This window comes from Eutrigla gurnardus, assembly GCF_963514095.1.
Source record: "Eutrigla gurnardus genome assembly, chromosome: 1".
NCBI lineage: Eukaryota > Metazoa > Chordata > Actinopteri > Perciformes > Triglidae > Eutrigla > Eutrigla gurnardus.
This window is the reverse complement of record NC_139915.1, coordinates 27217349-27229626: the sequence shown is the minus strand read 5'-3', so window position 1 is coordinate 27229626 and position 12278 is coordinate 27217349. Positions and strand designations below refer to the sequence as shown.

The following is a 12278-nucleotide window of genomic DNA, read 5'->3' as shown; positions in this document are numbered from 1 at the left end:
CATGTGACTCTTGCGTCATCATGTGACTGTGCGGGCGAAACCAAACTTGCTAATGTTGTTACTTCCGAGTGCGGAGCTTCGACTCTGATGTCGCTACCGCTGTTACCATGAATACGCTTCTTTTTTTTTTTAGTTTAAAGGCGAACTAAGTTTGTGTAGACGTGAAGGAACATCAACGAGCTACGTCCGTCTACGTTTACTCAACAAACCACCACTTTACGAGCGCTGTCTGCCAACTGTCAGGTAAATATTAAGCTAACCTTTACTAGCTAGCTTGTCCCTGATTAGCCTGTTTTGGGACTAAAAAAAGTTGTCAGTGACTCAGTGACGTAGTTGGCATCTTAAGTTGTTGACTCTTTTTTTTTTGCTGTATTGACGTGAAAGGATGCTATCTGTGGTGGTGGTGGTGGTGGTGGTGTCACTTTAATTCCTTTCAGGGTGCTGAGATGGAGCAGAGGTGCGGGAGCTCAACCTACAAAACATGTTAATGATTACTCCCGGAGGACAGTAACCTATAGGCAGATCTCACCTGTGGCTATACCTTAATTATAAAAGATGTCAGGTGGGAACTTCTTGTGCAAAGTGCGCTCCGCCTTCAGGAGGGAGCGGAGCGACTGGGACCTGAGCGACACGGCGCCCTTCGACTTGAACGACGAGCTGGTGGATGGCGATGAGGCGCCCAAGTTCAACAAGCTGAAGGTGGTGGTCTCCGGGGAGATGTCGGACTACTCCGCCGGAGCCACGTCCAACGGCGTGGCGGTGAACACGCTGGTGGTGTCGGCGGATGATGACGACTCCCTGCTGGACTCGTCGTCCAGCCTGGGCAGCCCGGGGTTAAACATGGCCCCCTGCGACAACTGCACCAAGAAGAGGGAGATGGTGAAACACAAGAGGGTGATGAAAAGGCTCGTCATCGCAGCGTTGCTCTATTTCCTTTTCATGACTGCTGAAATTGTAGGTAAGCGTGTGCAGATGGAATCTCCCATGTAAGGCTTTAAGGACAAACACACCCAAGTAATGTAATTTCCTCTTACAATGATCAACAGGGAGAGACACTGATTGGTCCTTGCACTTATTAACAGTCAATTAAGTTGAGACAATGAACTCCAGTGAACCCTGTAAAGTGGGCAGTGGTTTATAGCTGAGTTAAGATACCTTACCTTCAAGAAAGCATATTCGCTAACATCATAAATATTTAAGCTTTAGAGGAATGGGACAGAAGTTGCTTTTTCACACAGGCTGCATTTTAATGAGTGTCCTCTCCCCCAATAATGACTATTTGAACAGAGAACCAAATGTAGTTTTTCCCTTTGAAATAGTTTGGGCCCCAAAAGAAGAAGAATTGAAGGATTTAAAAGTTACGTTTAGATGTCCCCACACTGTCACATGCCAGGGGAGATTACTGTTGTAACCGTTTCACTCCCCAAATACCTTTCGGTTTTTAATTCGCTTTCCAGTCCAGCAAATAGTGAAAGTGACCCTCGATCATTATTGAACCATAACGGTGCTGTTGCATACGGGCTCTAAATATTTTTCTTTGTCTCTGCAGCCTGCTCAGTGGTTAGATTGAAAGGTTTTTTATTTGGATATATATATTTATTATCTTGTGCCCATGAGTTAATTTTGAACTCTAAAAGCGTGTCCTGCTGATTTGAATAATCTTACCTAATACTGATTTATCTTTATAAAGTACTTAAAGATTGTTGTTTTTTTTTATAATCTTTGCATCATACATTTTCTGGTTGAATATTATTAGACCAAAATAAAAAAAAACATGGCACAAACATTAAAATAGCAATGTCACATCAATAAATAACTTTTTTATGCCCTAGTGGGTGACTGGAACAAAGCTTCTTTTAGTATGTTTTAAGTGATAGTGTGTGAAAATGTTATGCTCAGAGGGTCAGATTAGATGTGTTTTCACTGTCGTGTCAAAATAAAAGCCCTTGCAGAGTCGTGTAATTGCGACTTCATGACGTTTCCTAAAATTCTGAAGCAACGGCACCAATCATTTATACACATAGCTGAAACCCTGAAATGAATCATACCAAAGAAAAATTTAAATGTACTTGTCGTTCCACAGCAAAGCCACAAATCTAACCATGTACTTTGCTGTGTGTCTGCATGGAGACAACACCCATCTAAACTTGTGTTTGTATCTCAAAATCTGTGCCCGCACAAATGGCTTCCAAAAATCTCAGCAATTCCAACTGTCTTTATCTCACTTTCAGGCGGTTACTTGTCAAACAGCTTAGCCATTATGACCGACGCTGTGCACATGCTAACAGACGTGGTTGGCATTTTGTTTTCTCTGCTGGCCCTCTGGCTCTCCACCAAGCCACCCACAAGGAGATTCACCTTCGGCCTGCATCGTCTCGGTGAGTCTCACAAGCCTTCATACTTCCTCTTTCGCCTTCCCTTTTCTCTTCTCGCCCCCTGTGTATGACGAACGGATGCTGGTGGTTTTGATGCAGATTTATCAGGTTGAAAGAAAGCCTGTTCAGCAGTGTTCAAGCAAGATCAGATTCCTGATAGAGATGCAGAATTAACATTTCGTGCCAGTAACTGAAAACATTTAGGTCGCTTTGTTGCCAAAGCAGATATTTATCATTTCAATACACCACTGTGTGTCTTGTTTGCTCTAGTGGAGTTTTTCTACAGTACAACTGTTTTTTTTTTGTGCAAATATAGATGTCTACAAAATACTGATTTATAAATATCCATATCAGTTTATTACTGAACACTGCACACTTGACAAATTGCAGCAATCAGTCATGGAGATGAGCAGCAGTTACTTAAACTCAAATGTAGAAACATTTTGAAAAGCATATTTTGTTTAGTATTTTTCTACAACAGTTGCATCCTTCAAAACTTCCCTGTAGGAAGCAGACTCACATATTTGCCTGAGGCAAAACTAAGCAAGTTGAGACAACAACAGTTGTAATGGAAATAAAGACAAATAACTGGAACAGACAGAATTGTTATAGCAACCTCTGCATTACAGGAAGTGAGAGGGAAACTGCGTCGGAAAGAAGGGGACGTGTCAGCGGGAAGCTGGTTCTCTCGCGGCACGGAAAGCACAGCTTCTTTTGTAGTTTACCATCAGGTTATTTCAAACCCATTCAGACAGGACATGTGCTTTGTACGTTATTGCAATGTATATCTCTGGATCTGGAGAATAGCATGCATTTTGTTATATTTTATCAAGGACTTAATTGTGATTAATAATGGCAGCGTTCAGTGTTTTTAAAGCATTATCATTTCTCAGTGAAACAATATTGTCCACTTAAGTCTAATTTGATGGTAACACACGAAAGAGTCAAATCATTTAAATAAATGGAGAATAAAGCAGTGAAGCCCTATGTGAAATAGATTTGAACAGGAACAGCATGTAGCAAACAGACTTAGTTCCATATTTGTATTTAGTTTGTATCCATATAAAGTGAGGAGTGTGATCATTTAAAGCATGAGATGTAATTATTACATTTTCACAGATTGGATAATTTAAATTCTTAGATTATATTGTTAAATCCGCCTAATCCATCACACCATTTTGGTATTGTTTCCTAAATCAGACGATATTTGAAAGCAGTTTTTTAATCCTTACTTGTAAGATAACCAGTGTAAAGTATTCTTCGTTATTTAACCACATTTGTGATTGTGATTTCCTGACCCAGAGGTGGTATCGGCAGTCCTCAGTGTGGTGCTCATCTACATCCTGACAGCCATACTGCTCTATGAGGCCGTTCAGAGGACGGTGCACCAACAATTCGACATTGATGGAGACGTCATGCTCATCACTGCAGCTGTGGGAGTGGCTGTCAACCTCGTGTAAGTCACCATGTATGTAAATGTCTGTTTACACACACGTTTACAAACTGCAGCTACGCAAGACTGCTGAATGTGTCCCCGTGGATGTTAGCAAAAATGTAACCGTTCAGTCCAAAGTTCTGTCTAAACTGCTATCATAGCGTTAAGTTGATGATTCTCAGTGTGTAATGTTTGACTATAGTCGGAAGGTGAATAAATAGAGTCATTAACTGCTGTTTCTAAGTCGGTAAACCATGATTGGATCATATATATGTAATATCAACGCCTAAATTAAATAAATAAAAACCTCTTATCTTGTGATTTACAGAATGGGTTTCTTGTTAAACCAAAACGGTCACCTCCACTCTCACGGTCATGGTCACTCTCACGGCCATGGTCACTCTCACGGCTCGGCAGGGGCCTCAAGTTCCCCGTCAGCCGGGTCCAGTCAGCAGCAAGGCAGCCTGGCTGTAAGAGCTGCCTTCATCCACGCTTTGGGAGACCTGGTCCAGAGTGTCGGGGTGCTCATAGCTGCCTACATTGTCCGCTTCAAGGTACTTCTTAAAGAATGGTTCGCCATGAATGTTAGCTAACAGTTTACCTTTAATTTTACTTTGTAGAACCATTAGAAAATGTCGTCTTTCATCTGATATAATCACTTTTTTTTCAGTCGAACACTACGCTTTTAGCCTTTAGTTTAGTGTTGGTGAGAAGTCATTCGACCGTGGTGTATTCGTTTGTAGCCTTATTTTATTTTATTTATTTTTTTATTTTTTTACTTCTGACAATTGCATTCATGTTTAGAAAAAGTGGTTTGTGAGGTTTATCTTGCTGAACAAAACATGTATTATAAATGTTTGCCACAGAGCTTATTTTCTGCAATAATCCAAATTCCAGTGAGAAAATCCCACTGGCTGTTTGGCCTAAAAACTAGGGACCACTCTTAATTTAAATTACTTGAGATTGTGCTTCGATAAATGTATAAAAATCTATTTGGTTGATCTGATGTAACCCCTCTGACTTCACAGCCGGAGTATAAGCTGGCAGACCCCATCTGTACCTACATCTTCTCCATTCTGGTTCTCTTCACCACATTCCGCATCATACGAGACACATCAGTCATCGTGCTGGAGGGTAAGTCTGGTCCTGAGTCCTCTGATTACACTGTTAAGTATTCAGAGTGGTGTAGGTGCATTGATGTGTTGTTGTCATCCTGCTGTGTCAGGTGTTCCCAGGCATCTGGACACTCTGAGAATCAAAGAGGACCTTCTGAAGCTGGAGGACGTCCACTCAGTCGATGAGCTGAATGTTTGGGCGCTGACAGCTGACAAGACGGCAGCGCTCGTGCATCTGCAGCTCAGTGAGTAGCAACACAATATCGATACATACAGAGGAATATATTTACAGTACTTTATTGGGAGTTATACTATAGAATGTATTATTCAGACAGAATAGTATTAGATGCCCACATTTACGTTTACTTTTTTAGTTTTCAAACAAAATATATCTTACTTAGAGGTTTTGCAAACCCTTTTAGGTTTAAGTAGATCTGCATATAAAGGTGCTTCAGAACACATTCAACACGTTTTTATCAGACTTTTCCAGTTTTTTTATTATCCCTAATTCAGAAATGGTAAAATAGTGATTGCAAGTCCAAGATTATGTCATCAAACAGCTTGTTTTTTTTCTGAACAACAGTCCAAAACTTCTACTACTTCAACTATCATATAAGACAAAATCACAAAATCTGCAAATCATTCACAGAGGTCATTCGAACAATGTATTATTATATAGCACACGCTGGTCCTTGGTATTTGATACTGATCTTCTTATTGAAATATGAGGCACTTCCTGGAAATGGTTCTCACAGCTCACTGATGTTTGAGTTTGGCAGGCTTCAGATGTTTCACAAGAGGGAGCTGTTTGCTTATTTTCAAAGCAGTTCTACACGTGCAACTTGCATCACCTGTTGGAAATAAAGTAGTAGCAGCAGCAGTGACAGTTTAGACCTGCAGTTATAAACACATCAATCCAATCTGCTGCTGAGGCCGGGTCAGAGTCACAGTAAATAGATCGACCTGCGGGATTAGAGATGTGAAGCAAAACACTACTGACGTTTCACTTATATTAGTCCCTATATTGAGACATACTGTAAGCTGTTAAATGTATATTCAAATGCATTCCTTGTGTTCACAGCGCCCTCTAGTGCCAACAACTGGGAGGACGTGCAGGCAAAGGCCCGCCACCTGCTGCTCCACACCTATGGCCTCACCAGGTGCACAGTGCAGGTGCAGACACACCGGCTGAGGCTGGTGCACAGTTGTACACACTGCCAGCAGTCCAACGCTTAAAGAAAGAGACTCCTTACCTTGACGGTGCAGTTCGTGGAGCCGGGCAGCAGAGAGTGCAGGTACGCAGAAGGCCTGGATGTCGCGCCGCCGTCACGGCTCAGTGCCATAGCAGGAAACACATAATACGATATGTAAATGCAAAAAAAAAAGACTTGTGCCAAAGGACAGTCGGTGGAACAACAGGAGGTGCACATTTCTAATTAGGGGATCACTATAGCCTCCAGGGACCTGGTGCTCTCACGCTCGCAAAGCTTTCTGAGTGGCATTTGAACGCTCAAAGTCTGAGAAGAATGAATAAGAAACTTGCTCTTAATTCACCATCAAAGCCTATTCCAACAAGTCACTTTTTTTTATTCTAGCCTTTGATTTATCACAACTGATGTCTTGTCAATAGGTGTATAGCTGTAGACTTGGATTTTATTAGTTCACTGAGGACGCCGGCAAATGAAAAGATACCTCGTTGTCATTGGATAGGAGCTGTGGGTCATAATGCATATAAGCTATCCTCACCACTGGCATGAATGAGGCAAAACACCTCATTGTGTACCTTTTAAGTAGACTTTATGCCTCAAATGCATTTGATCATTAATACTCTCCAGTCAAAGGCAGACTATTCTTTTAACAGACAACTATCGTAGGTCCTTTTGAGCACTCCGTACTCACCACCAGTTTAAATACGCTTTAACATTTAATCGTAGCATGTCTGGCGCGCAACTGACAATCTAAGTGTCATTGACTTTGAAAACGGTTGGACGCTACAGCGGTTGGACGGACGTCAGTATGGTGTCAGTCTCACTTTTACACTCAGCTTTCTTTTCATATCATTAACTGACAGTATAATAACAGACAGGTTTGTGAATTCTTCAGTATTTAAGAGTTGCTGGCTTTTCAAAGAGGGAGGTGCAAGTTGACATTTGCCAATAATGGTGTTTATAGTGTTTTTCTCCATCAAGTGTTTTGAGGCTGTGGGGGAGGGGGGGGGGGGGGGGGGGGGGGGTCACCTTCCCATGTCTCTGGTATTAATCATCAAGGGAAATCAGGAACTGGATCACTGTTTTTGAATATAATAAAATATTTAATCTCTTGCATGCGTCTCAGTATCTTGTCTTAACACCTTCCATGTTAGGAAATGTTTAACTTTTATTATTCACAACTTATCCACTATTGTTCACAGTCTACCTGAAAGCTTCTGTTCAGATCTGGATAGTGATTTCCCACTGGAACAGTAACTGCACGTTTGACACATGTGTGTGTTATGACATTTAAATTCCAATCAAATAAATTCAAAAGAAAAGGTGTGGCCACAGATTGTTCCTGTTCCTTTTCAACACTAGGTGGGGTACTTCTACAATTATTTGCATGGCCCACATTGATTAGATAGCATACATACAGTTTGCATTACTTTCCTCTATGTAGCATCTTCAACCCCTTAAAATGATGGTGCACACATGGCAGCAAAAAACACATCTGTGCTTTTTTTAATTTTTTTTATTTTTTTACATTTTTAAGGAGGAATGGTTTATTTTATTTGATATTCCCTATAGAAGTAAGCCCAGTGTGAGAAAGAGTGACTATTTTGATCAGAGGTCACACTTCCTCCACTGTTGAGACAGCCAAAGCCACATATGGTTTGTTATTTTCTTGTTCAACTGGGCTGCACCCATTTTCACATTGTCGAGTGAAACAATATATCTTTTTTGTATTTGTCCATGCTCGTGGGGCGGTCACTTCCTGGTGGAGTAAAAGGCACAGTAAAGGGTGGAGAATCCTGTTTGGCTGTCCATGAGGCGATAACATGCTGCCATGTTGGAGAGAGGGTTTGGGTTTAGTTCATTTTCCTTTAGTATTCATTGTAGTTGACTTCCATCTTGTTCTCTCCCCTTGTGTGTTACTCGGTTTGACCAAGCCCGTATTTCAGTCAACACTTTGTTTTGTTGCTGATCTATTTTTTATAGGCTTAGTTATTAAGATCTTGGTTTGTACCGTTTTAAAAATTTTTGGGGCTAAATATAAAAAATATTTTTCTAACAAATTTTCTGTTCTCCTCGTTGCCTCACTGCTTGGTCCCCGGCAACTTATTCTGGTCTTACATCAACCTGATACCGTCTGTGACCCTTGATACAAAAGAGAATAATAACAACTGCTTAACATGATGAAACTACTTTTTAAAAAATGTGTTTTTCTTGCATTATTGGCAAATAAAGTCTTCATGATTAAGAAAAATGTATGAAGTATGAACATTGAAAAGTACATAGATACATGGCTGAAAATGTGTGAATTGCTCCTTTTGGTCGAGTAAAAAAAACTACTCTAGACAGTTTAATATTTTAATGGAGCATACAGTATATCTTCACCATATATTTCACAAACTATTCCCAAAGAACAAGGTAAGTATTCAAAATATAGTTTATTATCGACATCATGAGATAACTAGGAGTGTCTCCGTTTCCAGGCAACCAAAGGCAGGCAACTGTTTGTATTGGAGCAGAGCCAGTTTACAGGTCACCTGACTGCCATACCTGAGAGTACCTATAATTAAAATATCAAGCCCTCTTCACTCACTGGTGTCCCAACCAGTTAAAGAAATGTGCAGAGCTAACTTTCTGAAAGTGTTTTTGTTGTTAACAGCAATGAAGTGCACCACAAGATAACACATGGGGAATTCCATCACTCAGTTCTCATGCTGTGTGTGTGTGAAAGCAATACCATTCTTACTCGCGGGTCACATGGCCTGCGGTGTCATGATGTCTGTGACTGAGTCACGTACACTCATCCCAGCACTGCACGCCGTATCCTTCCTCTTCACTCATTGTGTCCCTAAATAACTTCTCGGTTGCTCAAAGCTTGATAGGTCAGTTCAGTTCCCTCTCGCCATCCTTACAGTATTTGACGATTCCCTCCGGACGAGATGGTGCTGTAGTAAACAGAACTGTTTACAATACAGCCAAAACCATGAAATGTGACTGGGAAACATCCACGTAGTTTCATGTTAATCAGATTACAATTGGAGGGAATGTGAATGGAGGCAAAGAGGAAGGAAATGTTTGGTAAATGAGGAACATCCTCGTTGACATATTCATCAACGTGCATGTAAGAGAAAGCAAACAGAGAAAGGGTTTGCTGATAAAAGAGCAACTCATACAGACCAGGAAACAACACACAGCTCTCTGTTCACACCCTTTTGTTTAGCGTTTAATAATTCATGGAGATCCTTTCAGATTCAGCGGTCCAGAGTGGGAGCCGTAGTGCAGGAGGGGAGGGTTTCCTGGTGTTGGAGATGGACGTTAAGAGGATTGCTTGTTATGATAAAAACACTGTGGAAGTGCTGAATGCCCACGCAGTCGTAAACTCAGCAGAGGAGTCCATTTGCCCATTGCTAGGATAGCAGTGATTACTTTACAGCTGTCCTAGCTGACAATGATTTACCATTTCCTCGTCTGCAAACAACATTCAAACAACAGTGTCTTTTCAATAAAATGTAGATGATTAAAGAATGATGGTGGATTTTCATAGTTCATTATTCTTTTTATTCAATCAACCTAAAGGCAAATTTAGAAGCTGTTCAGGAGTTTACTCACTTGTTATGGGATTATAGACATTAACAACTAACTTGAACCTTGAGATGAGATTGCTTTGTCAAGTAAGATTTAACCTACTAATTTTCACATGAGACATTTAAACTTGTCTTAGCAGGAATAGCACAGACGGATCTATAGTAATAACATTAATGATGCTTTTTGTTAGGAGCCATTGTTAATGTTATTAGTTACACCTCTTTCTGCTATAAGTCAAACAGTCCGCTGTGAAAAAAGCATCTCTTTAATGATGATAATCACAACCTGAAATAATAGGCTGCCATTAAGCTTTCTTATTGTGAACAAATCCCATAGAAAGACTAAACCAACAATGCATTTGTCAGTCTCTCTTTACATTCGGAGGCTCTGCAGCCACAAGCACATGTAGATCTGAAGCTGTGGGTTTACTGGGTTAGACTACGTGCAGGATTTCTTCTCGGCGAGATGCAATAACCTGCTTTTCCACTTCCGTTTTTGTATGTTTAAACAAATGAGATATAAAATGTAAATTAGTGAGCTTTAAACGGCTGCAGGTGGATTTTGTTGATGCTATCTTCACCCTCACACATGGATGCAATGGAACATCATTACTGTTATTCCTGTTAGAAATCAACATTTCTGCCATTTAGCAGCTCTATATGGGACAGAGATTTGGCCTTTTCATAGGATTTGTCAACAAAAAGAAAAATATAAAATATCTACCAACCTCATAGTATTAATTTTAGATGTATTTTATATTAAAATAGGGCTGCAACTCATTTTCTAACCACATTCAACTTGTTAGCAGTGGATTTATTAGCCTAACAAACCTTTTGGGAGGCAGATGATAGATGAGATATTTGCTCTGTAACACAAAGAATATCAGTCTAAAGAAAAGAATATAAAATATTCCTGCATAATATATATATTTTAAACTTTTGAGAACAAAAGAAACACTCTGATTAAGGAAGTTTGACATTTAAAAATAATAATTTATTGACATTGTACCGTACACTACTTATATTACTTCTGAGTTTACATTTTATGTCATATTTCGACACTATTGAACATTCACATTTATTGCAAAAGCAATGAAACACCACAACTTATTCAGTGCAAATGAAGCTCCCTAGCTGCAGAGTTTTCACATCACGGCAGCATGATTGAGAAACCCCACCAGTGGAGCAGAAGCATTTCCGCACACTCAGTGTCAAAGCATCCTAGTTTGTGCAGAAAGGATTCTGTTAGACTGATGGGGGAGGAGGGGGGGCATGCAGGCGGTCAAGACGGTGGATCTTTCTAGCAGGTGCACGCCTCCTTTTACTTGGTGAGGCTCTTCACATACTCCAGCTCCTCCACAGGTTTCCACTGCTGATTGATGGTGATGAGCTGCAGCAAAATGACAGAAATACTAAAAAATGAGGCTTCTCTTAACCCATTTACATTTGTTACATCGACTTAAAGTGACTTGTAACATGAGGAGCATGTACCAACATAAACATCATTAATCTGATGCCGCAATGGCAGGCTGGTTCTAATTAGATAAGACCTCTTCCTCAGTGACTCAGCAGATTGTAGCGGCACACTGGAGGTTTCTGCTTGTATTTCAGTGCCAAAATGAATTAAAAAAAGGCTTATTAACAACCATCTAAATATTAGAAAATGTGATGTAATGTTAAGATTATTAGAGACTACCTTTTGGGGTTTTGATGGGTCCAGTCTCTCCCACGGTTCAGGGTTTCTGGTCTTATTCAAACTAAAATTAGGGAATGAAAATGTTGCACCATTGTTAAGCATTTACCTGCCAAAGGCTGATGGAAGTCTGATTATAGTGCAATTGGAAGCACTTAACATAATCAAATACATACAGTGGAATATAATTCTATGAAAATTAGGGGAAAAGTACAATAACACTCACATAACATCAGGTTTAGTAAATAGAAAGTAAAGAGCAGCTGAGGTTGCTCCTGTTGCCGCAAAAGCCATGAATCCTATCAGAGGGATCAGCTGAAATACACAGCAAAAAAAAAAAAAAAAAATTAAATGTGCTTCGTAATACCCTGCATGGGCTACAAATAATAAAAATATATAAAAAAATAATAAAAATACTATAAAAATATTTTCTTAAAAAAAAAACAATTCTTACATAACAAATATTGATTACTCACCTCCTTTTTCTTTCTTAACATTTGGAAAAATCCAACCATTTTTTCAGATTTCTCAAATACCTAAAAGAGAAATAAAACATATTTCCACTTAGCAATGATGCCGAGAGTCTGTTCAGTGAATTGAAGTGAATAAGTCACATATGCTGCCGGGATGGAAGGTCTCACCTGTTGTTGCTGTGAAGTCCTCAATGTCTCTCAGCGCAGCATCCTGTGAGGCCGGCTGATGTAGTCTGGCTGAGAGGTAGTACGAGGTGAAAGGCACGTAGACAGACAGAAATGCACCAGGGGAGTCCCAATTCGTCAACATATTCAATCCACAAGTGATCAATACATTTTATGGGTGGGCAGCACCCTCTTGTGGCCACATTGTACAACTGGCTGTTTGGTGCTTTTGT

At 40.1% G+C, this 12278-nt stretch overlaps 2 protein-coding genes across 2 annotated transcripts; one reads left to right on the top strand and one right to left on the bottom strand.

Moving 5' to 3' along the window:
• Positions 1-104: 104 nt before the first annotated feature.
• On the top strand, positions 105-7150 carry slc30a4 (solute carrier family 30 member 4). The gene is made up of 8 exons (XM_084021121.1): positions 105-243; positions 438-958; positions 2232-2378; positions 3678-3831; positions 4139-4364; positions 4839-4944; positions 5036-5170; positions 6007-7150. Exons 2-8 carry the CDS (start codon positions 556-558, stop codon positions 6159-6161), a joined length of 1326 nt encoding a protein of 441 aa, XP_083877247.1. The 5' UTR covers positions 105-243; positions 438-555; the 3' UTR covers positions 6162-7150.
• A 3532-nt stretch (positions 7151-10682) lies between these two features.
• On the bottom strand, positions 10683-12164 carry cUnh15orf48 (chromosome Un C15orf48 homolog). Its single transcript, XM_084018681.1, has 5 exons — positions 12049-12164; positions 11884-11943; positions 11634-11722; positions 11411-11471; positions 10683-11104 (listed from the first exon to the last, which is right to left on the bottom strand). Exons 2-5 carry the CDS (start codon positions 11920-11922, stop codon positions 11036-11038), a joined length of 258 nt encoding a protein of 85 aa, XP_083874807.1. The 5' UTR covers positions 11923-11943; positions 12049-12164; the 3' UTR covers positions 10683-11035.
• Between the last annotated feature and the right edge of the window lie 114 nt (positions 12165-12278).

Coding starts and splice junctions, on each gene's coding strand:
- cUnh15orf48 (XM_084018681.1), bottom strand. CDS start 11,922: ATGGTTGGATTTTTCCAAATGTTAAGAAAGAAAAAGGAG. Junction 11,472..11,633: donor TTTACTAAACCTGATGTTAT/GTGAGTGTTATT, acceptor CCCTAATTTTAG/TTTGAATAAGACCAGAAACC. Junction 11,105..11,410: donor ACCCATCAAAACCCCAAAAG/GTAGTCTCTAAT, acceptor ATTTTGCTGCAG/CTCATCACCATCAATCAGCA.
- slc30a4 (XM_084021121.1), top strand. CDS start 556: ATGTCAGGTGGGAACTTCTTGTGCAAAGTGCGCTCCGCCTTCAGGAGG. Junction 4,945..5,035: donor ATCAGTCATCGTGCTGGAGG/GTAAGTCTGGTC, acceptor CTGCTGTGTCAG/GTGTTCCCAGGCATCTGGAC. Junction 5,171..6,006: donor GCTCGTGCATCTGCAGCTCA/GTGAGTAGCAAC, acceptor TTGTGTTCACAG/CGCCCTCTAGTGCCAACAAC.